Source organism: Pituophis catenifer, unplaced genomic scaffold, assembly GCF_029215685.1.
Source record: "Pituophis catenifer annectens isolate HBS135680 unplaced genomic scaffold, rPitCat1.0.hap2 SCAF_17, whole genome shotgun sequence".
In the NCBI taxonomy this organism is placed as follows: Eukaryota; Metazoa; Chordata; class Lepidosauria; order Squamata; family Colubridae; genus Pituophis; species Pituophis catenifer.
The window spans coordinates 13,116,196-13,133,823 of record NW_027256897.1 but is presented as its reverse complement, the minus strand read 5'-3'; the positions used below and the strand labels follow the sequence as shown (position 1 = coordinate 13,133,823).

Here is a 17,628-nt window from a genome sequence, read left to right as displayed (position 1 = left end):
TATTGTTAAAGTTCTCCATCATGAGGGGAGGTCAGAGAAGAATTAATGCAACAATTAACGCCAGGTAGGCCTTGATTTATGACTATGGTTCAAAATTATCGCCTCGGAAAAAGCGATATGCCAGCTGCCCTTGCATTTACACCTGTCATACCAGCCACATTGCCCTGTGATTGCAATTCAGGCATTTAGCACCTGGCTCGTATTTACAACCGGTCGCAGTGCCTTGTGTTGACATGATTGTGATGTGCGACTCTCCCAGCCAGTTTCTGACAAAAACATCAACTGGGGAAGCTGGATTTGTTTAATAACGGTGGGGAAAATGGTCACAAAGTCAGGTTCACTCACATGACGACTCACTTTAGGACAGCCATGATTTACAACAGAAATTCTGCTCCCCTGTGGTCGTAAGACGAGGACTACTGTATATGTTTCTTCTTGTTCACATATCTTTCACCCATTTTGCTGTTCTCTCTTCCCCTCACCCAGGCACAATCCCTGCCCAGCCCGTAATCTTTCACTGGCATCCAACATCCGAATTCTCAGCCAGAAAGGCTTTTTTTAAAAAAATATCATTTTAATTTCATTATATAAAATATAAAATACCAAGAAAGAAGGAAGGAAGGAAGGAAGGAAGGAAGGAAGGAAGGAAGGAAGGAAGGAAGGAAGGAAAGAAGGAAGGAGAGAGAGAGAGAGGGAGAGAGAGAGAGAGAGAGAGAAAAGAAAAGAAAATAGGAAATTAAGGGCGGGAAAGGGAACGGGGAAATGGGGGTGTGAAATACAAGGAAAGGAAAGGAAAAGGAAAAGGAAAGGAAAGGGAAAAAAGGAAAGGAAAAAGAAAAGGAAAAGGAAAAGGAAAAGGAAAGGAGGGCATTGACTTCCACCTCTTCCTATCACAGTACAAGATAAACACACTCCAGCCTCAACTTCTTGCTTTGACACATTAATATCTAACTTGCCATTCCTATAACACCAAATAGTCCTAGCACTGGTGTTACAGAACTAGCCAGGGAGGCGTCTGAGTGGGGCCTTCGAAGCCCAGCTGCTGCATTCAGGGCCTCTGGGGCCGAAGGCTCCACATCTCTAAAAGTAACTCCAACTTACTGGGACTTCTCCAGTTGACTCAGGGTTGGTGTCGTTTCCTGGTGCCATCTGATCTTGAGCCACTCCACCCTCCAGCGGTGTCTGCTCTTCAGGAACTGTATGAAGAGGCCACAGGTTGTTTTTTGTTTTTTTAAAGGACAAGCTTTCTGCCCCTTCCCTCCATCACAGGGGTCTGCACAGGGTTTTCCATGGAAAAGTAGCCAAGCTTGCAATGGGCCTTCTCTCCCATGGTGGTCTCTGGCTGGCTCTAGGGGAAACTTGTCCTCAAGTTAAAGGCTTCAAAGTTATTTTGAATTACATTCCAAAATTGTGGAATCTACTGGTTTTTAAGGCAGTGTTTCACAAGAAAAAAAAGGACATGTCGTTTAAGAGTAACACCAACTGTTCAGAAAGTTAAGAATTTAAGAAGAGTTTTTTCACAAATAGTTTAAACCAGGGGTGTCAAACACAAGGCATATTCAAGCGTGCTTAAATATGGCCCACGGGGCCAGCCTGGAAATATGAAAGGACCGGCTGGCCTGCGGTGCCTCTGCCGGCCAAAACGGGCTGCGGGGGGAGGGGCAAATGCGGCACCCGTGGCCCATTTTTGGTCTCCACGGCCTCCTGCAGCACTCTGCCGGTCGAAACACCCCCCCCCCCCCAAGCTCCGACCGGCCGATGGAGAACTACAATGCTGATCCGGCCCTTGAAGAAATCCACTTGGACACCCCTGGTCTGAACAGAATATTTACAATCTAAGCTCTTCGACAAGAGGCAGTCTATCTAATACCTGCGCCAGTTCATTAAATCCCAATCTTATATTTTCCTTAGCACAAGCTGTTCAACTAAAATCAGCCAACAGCATTTTTTTCTCCCGCTTCCCTCTTCCTTGGAAAAGGAAGCAGAAAAAAGAGCAGCCGGGAAGGGAGGCGGGCAGACTCCGGAGTGTGGCTTTTGCTCGCCTTCTTTGCACCTGCCTTGACTCACCTGAGTTGGGTACAAACATGTTGGCAGGGATGGGCATCGGGGCCAAGGGAGCGAACAGGTCAGCTGGAGCTAGAGCAGGAACAGGAGATTTGGCTTTACCTGGGTTCATAATGTCCACGTAGCGAACTTTACTTCCAGCTGTCAAGGGACAAGCAGAGAAAAAAGATTTGTTCCAGAGACCGAGGAGGAGAGAGAAGCAGCACGTCAAGGAACAAGGGCCCAATTTCCTGACTGCAAGGGTCCTAAAGGTCTAAGTCAGGAGAGGTCTGACACCATCTCCCAGCTCTCCCGGAGGGCATCGGAAGCAAAGGGGAGGCAGACCTTATGGTCAGACCCAGGAAGCTAATCTGGAGGTGTGGGAATGAGCGAGAGGCTCCAGGAGACCCGTGGCCAGAATCCCACTTTCTCAGCCATTTTGTTTGTACTTAGAGGTCCTAACTTTTGGGGGCTAATGCATATGAAAAGCCAAACGTACTATGGTCATTTTGCAAATGTACTATGGTCATTTTGCAAATGGTGCCCTGCTACCATCTAAGGATTGAGCAAGTGGTCAGGCTGTGTTGCATTTATTGATTTATCCCAAGGGACCCTTGACCTAATGTGGGAGGGGTCATGGGTGTGACTCAAAATTTGTGTCGGGGGGGGGGGAACCTGTGGTGACCAAGCGGTAAGGCAGGGCTTCCCTGAGACCCTCCCTTACACATTATAATCAATCTATCTATCTATCCATCTATCTATCATCTGTCTATCTATCTATCTGCCTGTCTGTCTGTCTGTATCTATCTATCTATCTATCTATCTATCTATCTATCTATCTATCTATCTATCAATCTATCTATCATCTATCTATCTATCTATCTATCTATCTATCTATCTATCTATCTATCTATCTATCATCGTCTGTCTGTCTGTCTTCCTCCCTCCCTCCCTTTTTCCTTCCCTTCATTCTAATTTCTTCTTCTTGCCCTTCTTTCCTTCTTTTGCCTTCCTTGCTCTCTTCCCATCTTTTTCTTTCTCTTCCCTCTTTCCCTTTCTCCTTTCCTGTCCCTTCTTGCGTGCTCAAATGCAAAAGGAGAAACATTTCTCCTTTTGTTTTGTTTTTAGTTTGTTTTGATAGCCCTCTGCCAGTGAAAACGGAGCTCGGGGGAGCCGTGCGCACCCCCCAGCACCCCATTTTCCCTAGCAGAGACAATGCAGGCCGGTCCTTTGCTATTTCCAGACCGGCCCCCACGGGTCAGATCTAAGCCATGGGCTGGATGTGGCCCGCAGGCCTTGAGTTTGACACACCTGACCTAATGCCTCTCAACTCCTGAAACCTCTGGAGATGCTCTCAAACCAACACTATCTTCCATCGCTGCTTGCCCTCTCAACAAGGAAGGGAGTGGGCAGACAATGGACCCACTGGTTCATAGGCAACCCCTGGCTCGTCCCACCTCTCAGGCCCAGGATAGGTTTTCCAACGGTGTAAGTTACCTGCTCTCCTGGAGAACATGTTGACGGAAGCATTGGGAGGTCCTGCTAATCCAGAGGAAGCAGCCTGAGGCAATGCTGTGGGGGGAGGTGGAGGGGGTTTGCTCTAAAAAGAGAGAGGGATGGGGGAAGGAAAAAAACAGTCAGTGAAATGCAAATCTCTTCATTGACAGCTTTCCTTTTCCTAAATAGAATCACAGAGTTGGAAGGAACCTTGGAGGTCTTCTAGTCCAACCCCCTACTTAGGTGTAGGATACCCTACACCACTTCAGACAAATGGTTATCCAATCTCTTCTAAAAAACATCCAGTGTTGGAGCATTTACAACTTCTGGAGGCAAGTTGTTCCACTGGTTAATTGTTCTAACTGTCAGTTCTCTGTTTTTGGGACTCCTTTACGTTTGGTGTTGGACGGCAAGAAATCACAAGACAGCTTTCGCAAGAGCCCCTGAGGCACAGGAGACGAAGGGATGGAAAAAAACAAGCAGGCTAGAATAGCAAAGAAAGTAGAAGACCCTCCCCGGAAGGAAGCTGCTTTTTCATCCCTTGATGATGATGATGATGATGTGTGTGTGTGTGTGTGTGTGTGTGTGTGTGTGTAGAGCAGAGAAAAAAGGGACTTGGAGCACGATGTGCGTTATGCTCCTGGATGATGCATTCCTGGCCGCGACACTTACTTCCTCTTCTGGTTCATCCAGGTTGATCCACCGCTGTTTCTTTTCATCCCAAACAATCTGCAGATAAAGAAGAATGAAGCAACGTTTTCCAAGAGGAGTCAGATTCAGCTGGCTAAATCTGTGTGTGTGTTTTCTATTTAAACACATTTAGGCTGGTTAGAATAATCAAATACAAAGGGAAACAGTCTACGTTAGGTAATAGAATTTCAAAACAAAAACAAAAACAAAGCAAAACCTTACTAAGCAGAAGTAAATATATTCTGGAAAACTTTCTAGGGACGCATTTTCTAATTTCCCTTGTTTGTTTGTCTAACCTCTCAGCCCACAACCTAGATAGTTATGCTTTATACTGAACCCTGAAGATTACTGCTCTGCTGATTTGAGTCCTTTCACTTTATTAGCCTCATCATCTTTTTCTTAGAAATCATAGCTACTCTCTAAATATTGATGAACTAACTCAGTGTTTCCCAACCTTGGTAGCTTGAAGACAGGTGGACTTCAACTCCCAGAATCCCCCAGCCAGCAGCGCTAGCTGGGGGATTCTGGGAGTTGAAGTCCACCCATCTTCAAGCTACCAAGGTTGGGAAACACTGAACTAACTAATATTGGAAGACAGATACAGATTAACAGAGTTGGAAGGGACCTTGTGGGTCATCTAGTCCAACCCTCTACCCAAACAGGAGACCCTACACCATTTCCGACAGATGGCAGCCCAGTCTCTTCTTGAAAGCTTTCAGAGATGAAGCTCCCACAACTTCTGAAGGCAACTTCTGTTCCATCTGTTGATTGCTATGTCAGAAAATTTCAGGTTGAATCTCTCCTTGTTCAGTTTCCATCTTGTCTGGCCTTCAGGTGCTTTGGAGAATAGCTTGACCCCCTCCTCTCTCCTCCCCCCTCAAGTATTGGAACTCTGCTATCCTGTCTCCCCTGGTCCTTCTCTTCCCTAGACGAGCTAAGTGGTTGCTAATAGGTTCTATTCCACTCATGGATTCTTTTTATCCACTTTAATATTAATTTTAATGCTTTACCTTTTAATGCCCTATGTTTTATTTATTTATTTATTTATTTATTTATTTATTTATTTATTAAATTTATATACCGCCCTATTCCTAAGGGACTCAGGGCGGTGAACAGCGAACGATAAAAATACATGTAATACAAACGTTAATAATAAAAAACCAATTAAAATATACTAATCCTGTTTTAATCCTGTCATTGTTTTATTTTATTAGTTCTGGTATTGGAAGCCGCCCAGGGTGCCTTGACCATGAGATGGGCTGCATACAAATCTAATAAATAAATAAAACGGAATACTAATTCTTGTTAGGGATAGTTTTCTGTCATTCATTTTTGTCTCTCGGATAGAAACCGCAGTGCCAATGCTCTAAATCTGCCTCTCTGTAGAAGCGTTTTTCTAACTTTCTTTGCCAATCCTGAAAGGTTTTTTTTCTGAGACTGGAATTGGTGCCATTTGAAATTTTTAAAAAACATAAAAAATAAAAATGTGTTTCTTTTTAAATATCCCAAGGCCAAATGCTACATTTTGGAAACTGAGTATTTTTTAAAAATATTTTTTTTATTTTAAATACAAATAATGCAAACACAGTACATATACATCTAAACACACAAAAAAAGGGGGGGGGGAAATACAAATATTACAGTGCACCTCCACCTCGGGAGACCATTTTTTTCCTTATATTTCTTCTTCTATAACAACTAAAAGATATACAATATATTCTAATTGTGCCCTTATCCCTTCCAAAACAACATATATTCATACAAACCTTTATTCCCTTTGCCTTCCATCAACACTGATTTTATAAAATCCCCCATATTTCATAATTGTTGGCTTTGATCATCCCTTTTTTAAATTTAACTGAGTACTAAAAGGAAGACAATAATGCCCAAGGATGCCAGTGGAGGCTGAACGGTTTTCTTACCGACTTGTTCTTATCATCAGGAAGATGAGCTTCATGTTTGGTTTTCCCCATTAGCCAACGAAGCCAGCTCTGGGGGAAAAAATGCAATCATACTTTCTTTTAATATCATGTGTGTGTCCCCCCCCACCCCCCCCGGGAGATTCCAGAGCAATTTCTGACTTTAAGTTTGGTCCAAAATGCCGCGGCCCGCATGGTTTTGTGCAGACCTCGGTGTGCACATGTGTCACCTCTCCTGAGGGAGCTGCATTGGTTGCCGATTTGCTTCCGGGTGCAATTCAAGGTGCTGGTTGTCACCTTTAAAGCCCTTCATGGCTTGGGACCAGGTGATCTGAGGGACCGTCTCTTGCCGGTCACATCTACCCAACCCACCAGAGTGGGGAGGCAGGGAATGCTGCGGGTCCCATTCCCGAGGGAGAAACAGCTGGTGGGACCCAGAAGGGCCTTCTCCGTGGTGGCTCCCTCTCTCCGGAACATCCCCCCCCCCCAGAGATTAGACTGGCCCCCACTCTGGCACTCTTCCAGAAGGCGTTGAAAAGGGCCTGGGGAGCCCAGAGCAGGTTGGAGCCCATTCAATGGCTCATGTGATCTGCTGTCGCCAGGGTGGGGGGGCTATTATATTATTTTCTTTTATTAGTTTTATTTTTATATATATACGAAGTTTTTATACCCCTGTAAGCTGCCTTGAGTTGCCATGTGCGAATAGGCAGCAATATAAATCTTCTAATAAATAAATAAATAGGTTTGAGGGGGGAAGTGCTAAGCTTGTGGGGGGAAGGAGAGATGGAGGCCTCCAGAAAGTTTCACCGAGGTTGGCAAAGGCATCGGCGCCAAGCAAGGAAGAGCGAACTCTCTCCGGGAGGGGCAGCTGAAGTGTTTCTGCTTAGCGTTAAGGTTTATGGCTCACTTTTTGTGGTGCCAGCTCCTCCTTGGCTTCTTTGGAGGTTTTCTTCCTTTCGGGGATCGAGGGTGGAGGCGGAGAAGGCTGCTTGGCGGCGGAGTTTTGCCTCTCCCGGCCAACAGAATGCACGGAGGACTCCGAGGTGGTCCGAGACCGCCGCCCCAGGCCCTGTGGTTACATAACAACCGAGTTTAATTTTTTGGCTTTAAGAAGGGACGTCTTCAATAATGTAGTAAGAAGGAAGAGGAGGAAGGAGAAAAAGTGCTAACAAGCAACGGAGATGGGAAGTGGTGATGGAGAGAGGAGGATAGATTTAAGAGAGAGAAGATCTGAGTGGCAGCAAATCAGTTTCAGGGGCATACCATGTGGGCCGAAGACTGGGAGGTCGATCGGGATCGTCGGCCTGGGCCCTGGACAGAAACAAAGTCAGCACCTGAACAAGCAGCGAAGACCACACATGAACAGCCGTGGGCAGCAAAAGTCCCACTGGCTCAAATCCCAGGAGTGAATTTGTCACGTTGCAAAGGAAAAAAAAAACAGACAACCAGGAACTCGTACGCAGAATCTTCTTTACTTACCAGATTATTCTGCTCCTGGTCTCTGACCTCCAGACTGAAGGGGTCTAGGAAGCCCGGCTCCTGGTTCACCGGAGCTTCTTGCCTTCAGCCTGAGGCCCTGCCTGTGGTGCACATGCCCCAGAGGTAGTCCAAGGCCATCGGCCCCATCGCCACAGCTTGGCAGGCAAGATGTGGCTGATCAAGTGGGCCATGGCCGTGGACTTCTCCTGAAGTGCTCAGAGAAAAGTCATTCTAAGAACTTCTTCACAAATTTTGGCATTCCGGAACTAATGTGCCCAAATTAAGCCAGAGCACGCAGGGCAGGCTTGGAAACTTCCCACAAGGCCTCGGGCAGAATGTGGCCACACAACGAAGGTCACTAATAAAGAGAGAGAAAAAAATTGGCCAATACCATGATTTCCATCTTCCTGTAGAAGTCTTCCTCTCCGGACTTTGGAACTGCCTTCCATGCGGGAGGTTCAGCCACCCCTGGGATCAGGCAAAAAGAGAAAGAGGGAAGGACAGGTAAACTTTCTTGCTCCCAAATAAGGGGGGAAAGAGCCACCTGCCTGTGAAATGAGTGGCTATGACAGACAGATGAATGAATGAATGAATGGGGCCCCAGATCCAAGGCTTGGTGATGCAGTGTGGGCAGGTCCATCTAGGACAAGGGTCTCAAACTCAATTTCACTGAGGGCCGCATCAGGGCTGTGATTGACCTCGGAGGGCTGGGCGGGCATGGCCGACTGGGTGGGTGTGGCCAGCTTGATGCCACTCACCAAACTGCTGGCATGTTTCCTCTTCACATTGGGTAGACCGGGCCGAAGCGATGCAGGCCGGCCCCTTACATTTTCCAGGATGGCCCCATGTAAAGACCACATCGCGGGCCTTCTGTTTGACACCCCTGATCTAGGACAGTGTTTCTCAACCTTGACCATTTTAAGATGGGTAGACTTCAACTCCCAGAATTCCCCAGTCGGCATGGCTGGCTGGGGAGTTCTGGGAGTTGAAGTCCACCCATCTTAAAATAGTCAAGGTTGAGAAACACTGATCTAGGAGCTTCTCTAATTATCTACCTAAGATGGGACTACAATTAGAGGGAGCCTCCAAGGGCAACCAAAGGCAAGGAGAAATCTGAAGGGAGGCTTCCCTGCTGAATTCCCCAAGGAGGATGGGATCCTAAATGTGCTTTTTAAATGGGAAAAGCCATGAACGGATCCTTTCCCTTTCCCTCTCCTCTCCATGTTGCAATTCCCTAGAAATGTTGTAGAAAAGCAGTATGAGACAGGCTCTCTGGAGAAGGGAGTTTGCTGGCCGATTCCTCCCCGCCCATTCCTCGCCCAGGCAAACCTGCTTCGTGCTGGGTCCTCTCGTGCGGCTGCAGCTCAGGGCTTTGAGGAGGTAGACCTGCTGGCAGCACCGCTGACCCCCCGTACATGGGGTTCACCTCGGCTCCATAGTGGTTCAGAGAGCCAGGTCCCAGGCCCATAGAGGCAGGTACCACGGAGCAGGAAGGAACAGCAGCAGCAGGCTCCTGTTGGGAAGGGGGGGTCAGAGCCACGGTGCCATCCAGGATGGTAGGAGGAGCTGGAGAAAGGATTGAAAGAGAACTGAGTTGCATCCCATAATAAGCAAGAGTCCAGAATGAGCCCGACTGTTCCTTTATGGTCCTGCACAGCAGCACGAGGGGTCTGGAAGGCAGCCAGGGGACACTGCAGGCCACCATCTGCGATGGCCACAGCTGGCCTCAGAGTAGCCGACATCTTTCGTTCACACAGCCGGTTGCTTGGCCACCATCAAAGAAGCAAGTGGGATGCTTCCCGACAGATGGGCAGCCCCTACGTAGCTGCCTGGCTTCCCACAAGGCTGCCTGGCATTTGGCTGCCTGGGTTCCATTTGCTTTCCACGTTTTGATGCCAGGAAAGGAAGCCTCTCGCAATCCATGCACCCACCTGAAGGCATCAGCTGGACGGGCTGGACCATGTTGGGCAGCAGGGAGGCCAACAACGGGTTGTTGGAGCTCACATCTAGGCCGCCTCCCAGGCCTTCGTTCTGACTGGTGTGGTCGTGCTCTGAGCTTGGCGTGCTGGAGGAATACTGCTGGGGGGTGACTCTCCCTACGCTGTAGCCGAAGGAGCCCTCCTGGAACAAGATGGATGCCAATGGACGCTTTCAGCTAAGACCAGCCGTTCGATGCCACTGCCCAGCCCCAGGCAGAACTCACACAGACACACACATGCACACACATTGTTGCAAGGCGTTTGGGAATTAAAGTAGTGGATTTGTAGCAGATTTCCACCTAAGCGGGCTTAGTCTAGCTGGCCTAAGCTTTTTTTTCCTGGAAAAAGTTGGGAAAAGTTCAGAGAAGAACAACTAAGATGATCAAAGGCCTGGAGACTAAACCATATGAAGATTGGCTGCAGGATTTGGATCTGGCTAGTCTAAAGAAAAGAAGAATTAGGGGGTGACATGATATAAGTATTCTGGTATTTGAGGGGCTGCCACAAAGAAGAAGGTGTCAACTTATTCTCCAAAGCACCTGAGGGCAGGACAAGAAACAATGGATGGAAACTAATCAAGGAGAGAAGCAATCTGGAATTAAGGAGAAACTTCCCAACAGTGAAGACAATTAACCAGTGGAACAGCCTGCCACCAGAAATTGTGGGTGCTCAATCACTGGAGGTTTTTAAGAAAAGACGGTCACTTGTCTGAAATGGTACAGCTTCTCCTGCTTAAGCAGGGGGCTGGACTAGAAGACCTCCAAGGTTCTGTTCTGTTCTCTCTTCCGAGGGGCCTCCTTCCCTTGGCTCCTCACCCACCCACCCGCATCCTCTTAGTTTGCTATCATGGGTCTGGCTCTCTTGACTCGGGGTGGTGCGAGAGGCATTTTATGGTTAAGTCACCCTGCGGAGTGATCCCAAATTCAATCAGCATCCATGGAGACCTCACTGGACTTGCCTTCCGCCTGAACTCTCCCACTTAGAAGCCTTGCAAATCAAGACAGGGAGTTTTGCTCCTTTCTTGCCTCCGTTGCTAAGTGAATCACTGCAGCTGATAAGTTGGTAACTCGGTTGTTAACTGAATCTGGCTTCTCCATGGACTCAAAGGGGGATCACATGACCCGGGGACACTGCGACCGTTGTAAATAGGAGTCATTTCTCATGTGCCTGAATTTTGATCATGTGACCATGGGCAGGTTGCAATGGCCGTGTGAAAAATGGGCATTTTTCAGTGCCGTTGTAACTTTGAATGGTTACTAAATGAACTATTGTAAATTGAGGACTATCTGTAATGGTCTTGTGTGTCAAAAATCCTAGGGATTATTAACTAACTTCTGTTGTTATTTTTATTCGAACTGCAGAAAAAACCATGGCTACCAACCTGCCTTCCATGGAGGACCTGTATACTGCACGAGTCAAAACGAGGGCTGGGAAAATATCTACAGACCCCTCGCATCCTGGACATAAACGGTTTCAACTCCTACCCTCAAAACGACGCTATAGAGCACTGCACACCAGAACAACTAGACACAAGGACAGGTTTTTCCCCAAACGCCATCACTCTGCTAAACAGATAATTCCCTCAACAGTGTCAAACTATTTACTAAGTCTGCACTACTATTAATATTCTCATCGTTCCCACCACCCATCTCCTCCCACTTATGACTGTATGACTGTAACCTTGTACCTTATGATTCTTGATGAATGTATCTTTTCTTTTATGTACACTGAGAGCTTATGCACCAAAGACAAATTCCTTGTGTGTCCAATCACACTTGGCCAAATAAAGTTTCTATTATTCTATTCTATTCTATTCTATTCTATTCTATTCTATTCTATTCTATTCTATTCTATTCTATTCTATTCTATTCTATTCTATTCTATTCTATTCTATTCCATTCCATTCCATTCCATTCCATTCCATTCCATTCCATTCCATTCCATTATTCCTATTCTATTATTAATTTATTAATTTATTATTTATTAATTTAATTTGTATACCGCCCTTCTCCCAGAAGGGACTCAGGGCGGTGAACAGCCAAAAATTAAAAAACATACAAATGCAAAAGTTAAGACAATTAAAAAGAATTAAATCACTGGCTACCCAATTTAAAACCCCAAATCCATAAAATTTAAAATCCCAATTAAAAACCATTTAGGCTAGGCCGGCTTGATAAAATAAAAACGTCTTCAGGGCTTTACGGAAGGTCTGGAGGTCCGGGATCAATCGTATTCCAGGAGGCAGCTCATTCCACAGGGCGGGTGCCCCCACAGAGAAGGCTCTCCCCCTGGGGGCCGCCAGCCGACATTGCCTGACCGACGGCATTGATCTGACCACAGCCAACATTTTACAGTTACAGAGGAAACATGTCCATTGGCAAGGAAACCTTTTTTTCTGAGACGTTTCTACAAAACTTTAAAAAGAAACCTCAGCAGCATCTCTAGGCCTCAGAGTTAGCCCTCAACAAAGCTGGACCGATCTGCGCCCACCTGCTGCAAACATCCTAAAGGATATGAAACTTACCTTAATCTGCCCGTCTAAGTGTCGGAGATGAATTAGCCAGTTGGGCTCAATAAATAATTCCTGCTCAGGCTTCTCCTTTATCTGAGGGTCAAAGAGCCGCAATTGAGAGGAAATCTGTAAAATGAAGAATGAGGAGTTAAAGTCATATCAAGCCTTAGTAAGGCCACACCTAGAGTCCTGCATCTAGTTTTGGTCATCACATTATAAAAAAAGGTTGAGACTAGAAAAAATGCAGAGAAGAGCAACTGAGATGATCAAAGGACTGGAGGCTGAAACACACAAAGAACGGTTGCAGGAACTGGGCCTGGCTAGTCTAGGGAAGAGAAGGTCCAGGGGAGACAGGATAGCAGACTTCCAATATTTGTGGGGCTGCCACAGAGAGGAAGGGGGGAGGGGGTCAACCTATTCTCCAAAGCAGACAAGGAAGAATGGATGGACACTGAACAAGGAGAGATTCAACCTGGAAATAAGGAGACATTTCCTGACAGTGAGAACAATCCACCCATGGAACAGAAGTTGCCTTCAGAAGTTGTGGGAGCTTCATCCCTGGAGGCTTTCAAGGAGAGACTGGGCTGCCATCTGTCAGAAATGGTGTAGGGTCTCCTGCTTGGGTGGGGGTTGGACTAGATGACCTACAAGGTCCCTTCCAACTCTGTTAATCTGTCACAGCCTGGGGCCCTAGGAATTGTGACCCCACGTATCTGGAGGGCTCAAAGTTAGTGAAGGTTGGGCAAAGGGAATGGTACACAGGAAAAGGGGGTGCTGTGATCTGAAATACCTGGCAAGCCTAGCCCCCCGGGGTCCCAGAAAAAGGGCAGGGCTCTCTGGCTCCCCCCCGCCCCCCAAAGGTTTAAGCGAGTCATCCTGCTGCGGAGTGTGCTGACCTGGATCACCTGGCTGATAAGAACCGGCGAATAGCAGCCGGGGTTTGTCAGGATGGCTTTGGAAATCACTTCGCAGTAATGAAAGGCCTGTGCAATGAGCCCCATCTCAGCCAGCCGGCAAGCGTAGATAAACTTGAACACCTGGGAATGCAGAGAAGATTTTGAGACAAGGACGGGGCCAGAACCAAGGCTCACCTCAATTGCCTTTCACGTCCGTTTCCTTAACAGTAATTACAGGTAGTCCTCGACTTACAACATTTCACACTTACTGACCATTCAAAGTTACAGCAGCACTGAAAAAAAAGGGACTTGTTTTCGACAGTTATGACCTTTCCTGCATCCCTGTGGTCGTGTGACCAAAATTCAGATGCTTGGCAACTGGCTCATACTTATGACGGTTGCAGCGTCCCACAGTCATGCGATCCGCTTTTGCGACCTTCTGACAAGCCAAGTCAATGGGGGAAGCCAGATTCACTTAACTAACTTTATCAGCTGCAGGGATTCGCTTAACAAGCATGGCAAAAAAAAAAAAAGGTCGTAAAATGGGATACAACTCACTTAACAATCGTCTCACTTAATGAGGGAAACTTTGGGCTCCATTGTGGTCATAAGTCAAGAACTACCTGTACTACATTTGCTCCCATGTCATATAGTTAAACATTTTCCTCTTCTGTCGCCTTAAGAATTAAAAGATTGTGCAAAAAAAAACGAACATCAAACGTTTTCTGGTCTGAGGGCTCCAAGGGGGAGGTCTCTAAAAACAGCATCTTAGCTGAGCAGTTGGGCCCCTTTCTAAACGGGGCTCATCCGGAAAGTCCCCCAAGCCAGCTGTGATTTGCACCTGGTCCCAATTTGCTGCAGGGACCTGGGACTTCCTGCGAATGGGAAATCTGCAGCTCCATCCGGAACCTTCTTCTGAGTGCCGTCAGGAGGCAGAGACACGGAGCAGGAGAAACTAAGCAGCCCCCTTGCGCTACGTACCCCCTTGTGCTCGGCCCCACAGGCCGGAGAAGGCAAGTGGCCCTTGATCTACAGGCCTCAAATCCAAGCACCAAATTTCCATCACTGGCTAGAAGAGAGCCTAGGGAGGCCCCCGGGTTTTCCACCAACTCCGGCCCTGCAGCGATCCATGAGACACGCGAGAGCGGTTGCTGGGCCGGCAACTTTACAAAGAGATGCGGTAGGTTTTACACAAAGTGTTTGTCCAGGGATCGTTTGATGCCAACATATATCATAGACAAAAAAAATGGGAGAAACTGGCACCGCTACTGCTGCTAAAGGACTGACTAAAACCGCTACGGGCCCCTTCAAAAGTGTTTGTTAGAAGGAGAGCTAATGTGAATCTGACGGAATCTCAATTGGTCAGGAAGGCTCTGGGAAGTCTGAACAGACCTCTAGCAACAACAACCAGTCAGTTCCCTAAAAGGGAAAAAAATTCTTGTCAAAAAAAAAAAAAAGGCAAATGAAAACACAAGCAGAACTGAAAGCTATAGCATGGTTCCTGAAGAATGTCCAGAGAAGGGGAATGTTTGGTTTCTTGTAATCCTCTAGATTTTGAGAGCTTTGATGGTCCTGAAGAGCAGCGGCTGAGCCGTATGTCTTTGACTGGAGTTCATTTATTTATTGGTTCGATTTATATGCCGCCCTTTTCCGGAGACTCAGGGCGGCTTACAATGCGTTAAGCAATAGCCTTCATACTTTTGTATATACCTGCTTAGTAGGGCTTTCGGCCCCTCCCCCAAGCGGTGTTCTTTTTTATACAAAGTCAGCTTATTGCCCCCACAATCCGGGTCCTCATTTTACCTACCTCGGAAGGATGGAAGGCTGAGTCAACCTTGAGCCTGGTGAGAATTGAACTGGCAGTAATTGCAGGCAGCTGGTGTTACTTAACAGTGCTTTAGTCTGCTGCGCCACCAAGGCTCTTATTTGTCTTATTGTTAGTGCGCCCGATAGATTTGCAAGCAGCCTGCAAAACAAGCTTTCATTTCATGGGACTATGACTGTCTGCAGGCAACTAAAGATTTTCTGGCCACTCTGGAGGAAATAGTAACTGATCTTCCCCCTCCCTTGTAGCAAGTAAACAATCTATATTTTAAAGTTGTATTTTGAATGATGTTGTAACTCCTTTCAATGGTATAATAAAGAACTTGTAGTGAAAGAAAGAAAGAAAGAAAGAAAGAAAGAAAGAAAGAAAGAAAGAAAGAAAGAAAGAAAGAAAGAAAGAAAGAAAGAAAGAGGGAGGGAGGGAGGGAGGGAGGGAAGGAGGGAGGGAGAGAGAGAGAAAGGAAGGAAGGAAGGAAGGAAGGAAGGAAGGAAGGAAGGAAGGAAGGAAGGAAGGAAGAAGGGAGGGAGGGAGGGAGGGAGGGAGGGAAAGGAAGGAAGGAAGGAAGATGGAGGGAGGGAGAAAGAAAGAAAACAGAAAGAGAGAGAGGGGGGAAGGAAGGAGAGAGAAAGAGAGAGGGAGGGAGGGAGGGAGATGCAAACCTGGAAATTGGGCAGGGAGCATGGCTGAGTCCCCAGGGACTGCGCGTACTCATAGGTCTCCGTCCGCTGAATGGCCTCGTTGCTGGCAAACTTCAGAAAAGGCAAGCTAAGAGCAGAAAAAGAGAGAACGGCATCCTTCTTCAATGGCCCATAACAGCACACTGTGCGGTTCTGAAACTGCACAGTGAGTCTGGCTGGAGCCATTGAAAAGAAGGGAGGGGGCTTAACTTTGCCCCTCCAAGGGGCATCAAGTCAAGGACTGGGGTGGGGGAAGCAAGCAACCTCCCTCATGAGTTTACAGCAGAGGCCCCAGGGTCCTTTGCTGGGATTCCTACTTAAAACGTGAAACCACCCCCTGCTGAAGGCTTGGCGAGCCCCAGTGACATGTCTCCTCTGTTACGTGCCAATCAGCAGAGCTGCTTTTGATGTGCCAGCCTCTCTACACAGCAGTGGGAGTGAGAGCCCAGAGCTGCACCGAGCCCTCTGCATCTGCGCCACGCAAACGAGGCTGCGTGGTCACAACTGCCTGAGCTGCAAACGGAACTCGAGGGGGAGTGTGGAAGGGCAGCGACGCCTGGAGAAGGTGGGCTCCCCTGGAGAAGCAGCGTCCCGGTCTCCGTAGTGGGACAGGCAGAAGGAACCAAGGCGGCAGCTCGATCCCGAGGGAGAAAACTGGAAGGATCCCCACACACCTGTGGTTTGCACCGATCAGCACCAGCTTGGTGGTCTTCTTGGTGTAGACGCCGAAACCCTCTTGGGCCATCAGGTAGCAGAAGTGAGCAGCATCCAAGAGGCCTTTGGAAGCTGCAACCAAAGACAAAGAAGGAATCCTCTCAGGAAGCAGATCCCACCGGGAGCATCCCTGAACCCCCCCCCCCCCCACAGGAGTTTACAACTTCAAAGGCTTGATTCAGGTAGGACCACCGAGACGGGGAGGATAGCAATATTTTTAATTGTTTTTAATGGTTTTAACTTTTAATGTTTTATATATGGTTTTTAAATGCATTGTAAGCCGCCTTGAGTCTTCGGAGAAAGGCGGCATACAAGTTGAACAAACAAAAACAAACAAACAAACAAACAAACAAACAAACAAACAAATAGCAGTAGCCCTGAGACTTATATACCACTTCACGGTGCTTTTACAGCTCTCTTTAAGCGGTTTTACCCACCTCGGAAGGCTGGAAGGCTGAGTCAACCTTGAGCCTGGTGAGGTTCAAATTGCAGGCAGCCGGCAGGCAGCAGGAGCCTGCAGTACTGCACTCTAACCACTGCACCACCGTGACTCATTAAGGATGGTCTGGAATTGATCTTCTCACTACACAACAAGGTAGCCCTCCTGGCTCAAGCATCTTTCAGGTAGACCGGCTGAGATTTGACCTTCCTTACTTAAAAAAAAAGCTCATTCCAGATTTGCTCCCGGATTGTATGATGGGCTTCCTTGGTGTTACGAGTCCCATCTTTTTGAAGAAACTGCCTCTTCTGAATGATAGATGGTAACTTTTTATACATACATATATAATGTACTATAAATAAGATGATTTATGGAGAAATCCCTTAAGGTTAACGATATAAAAGTTACACTGAATCTGGAAATTCTGGAATATGATGGTCTTTCAGGCATTATGGTTCTACCAGACATGACCAGGGGAAGGAGTTGCTAAAACAATTATTCTAAGAAATTGGAAAAGTGATACTATTCTAAATATTAAGGATCGTCTTTTGGAAATGTCTAAGTTATCTGGTTTTGAAAGGGCAAAATACAGAATACAGGATAACAGAGTTGGAAGGGGCGACATCGAAACCTGACACCAAGGCTTTTGTATTTCTTTTTATTTAATTTTAACTACTTATATTTTTATTTTTTTCTGTTCGCATGAAATAAAGGTAGTCCTTGACTTACGATCACAATTGAACCCACAATTTCTGTTAAGTGACTTTTGTTGTTTTGTCCCATTTTACGGCCTTTCTTGCCACAGTTGGTAAGTGAAACACTGCAGTTGATGTTAGTAACCCGGTTGTTAAGTGAACCTGGCTTCCCCATTGACTCTGCTTGTGAGGAGGTCGCAAAAGGGGATCACGTGACCTCGGGACACTGCAACCGTCATAAATATGAGTCAGTTGCCAAGCAT

At 47.0% G+C, this 17,628-nt stretch overlaps 1 protein-coding gene and 1 pseudogene across 3 annotated transcripts in view; one reads left to right on the top strand and one right to left on the bottom strand.

Annotated features, from left to right (window-relative positions):
* SEC16A (SEC16 homolog A, endoplasmic reticulum export factor) overlaps positions 1–17,628 on the bottom strand; it is a 57,827-nt gene that overhangs the window by 7,083 nt on the left and 33,116 nt on the right. For all 3 annotated transcript variants that reach the window (XM_070955899.1, XM_070955900.1, XM_070955901.1), the window contains exons 14-27: positions 16,192–16,303; positions 15,500–15,605; positions 13,016–13,156; positions 12,132–12,245; positions 9,560–9,749; positions 8,958–9,194; positions 8,020–8,096; positions 7,413–7,460; positions 7,057–7,218; positions 6,153–6,221; positions 4,213–4,269; positions 3,541–3,643; positions 2,068–2,205; positions 1,102–1,196 (exon numbers count right to left, since the gene is read on the bottom strand). In XM_070955899.1, the coding sequence (XP_070812000.1) occupies positions 1,102–1,196; positions 2,068–2,205; positions 3,541–3,643; positions 4,213–4,269; positions 6,153–6,221; positions 7,057–7,218; positions 7,413–7,460; positions 8,020–8,096; positions 8,958–9,194; positions 9,560–9,749; positions 12,132–12,245; positions 13,016–13,156; positions 15,500–15,605; positions 16,192–16,303 (1,649 nt within the window). The remainder of the gene's footprint in view (positions 1–1,101; positions 1,197–2,067; positions 2,206–3,540; positions 3,644–4,212; positions 4,270–6,152; positions 6,222–7,056; positions 7,219–7,412; positions 7,461–8,019; positions 8,097–8,957; positions 9,195–9,559; positions 9,750–12,131; positions 12,246–13,015; positions 13,157–15,499; positions 15,606–16,191; positions 16,304–17,628) is intronic.
* LOC139325846 (securin-like) lies at positions 14,145–15,088 on the top strand (annotated as a pseudogene).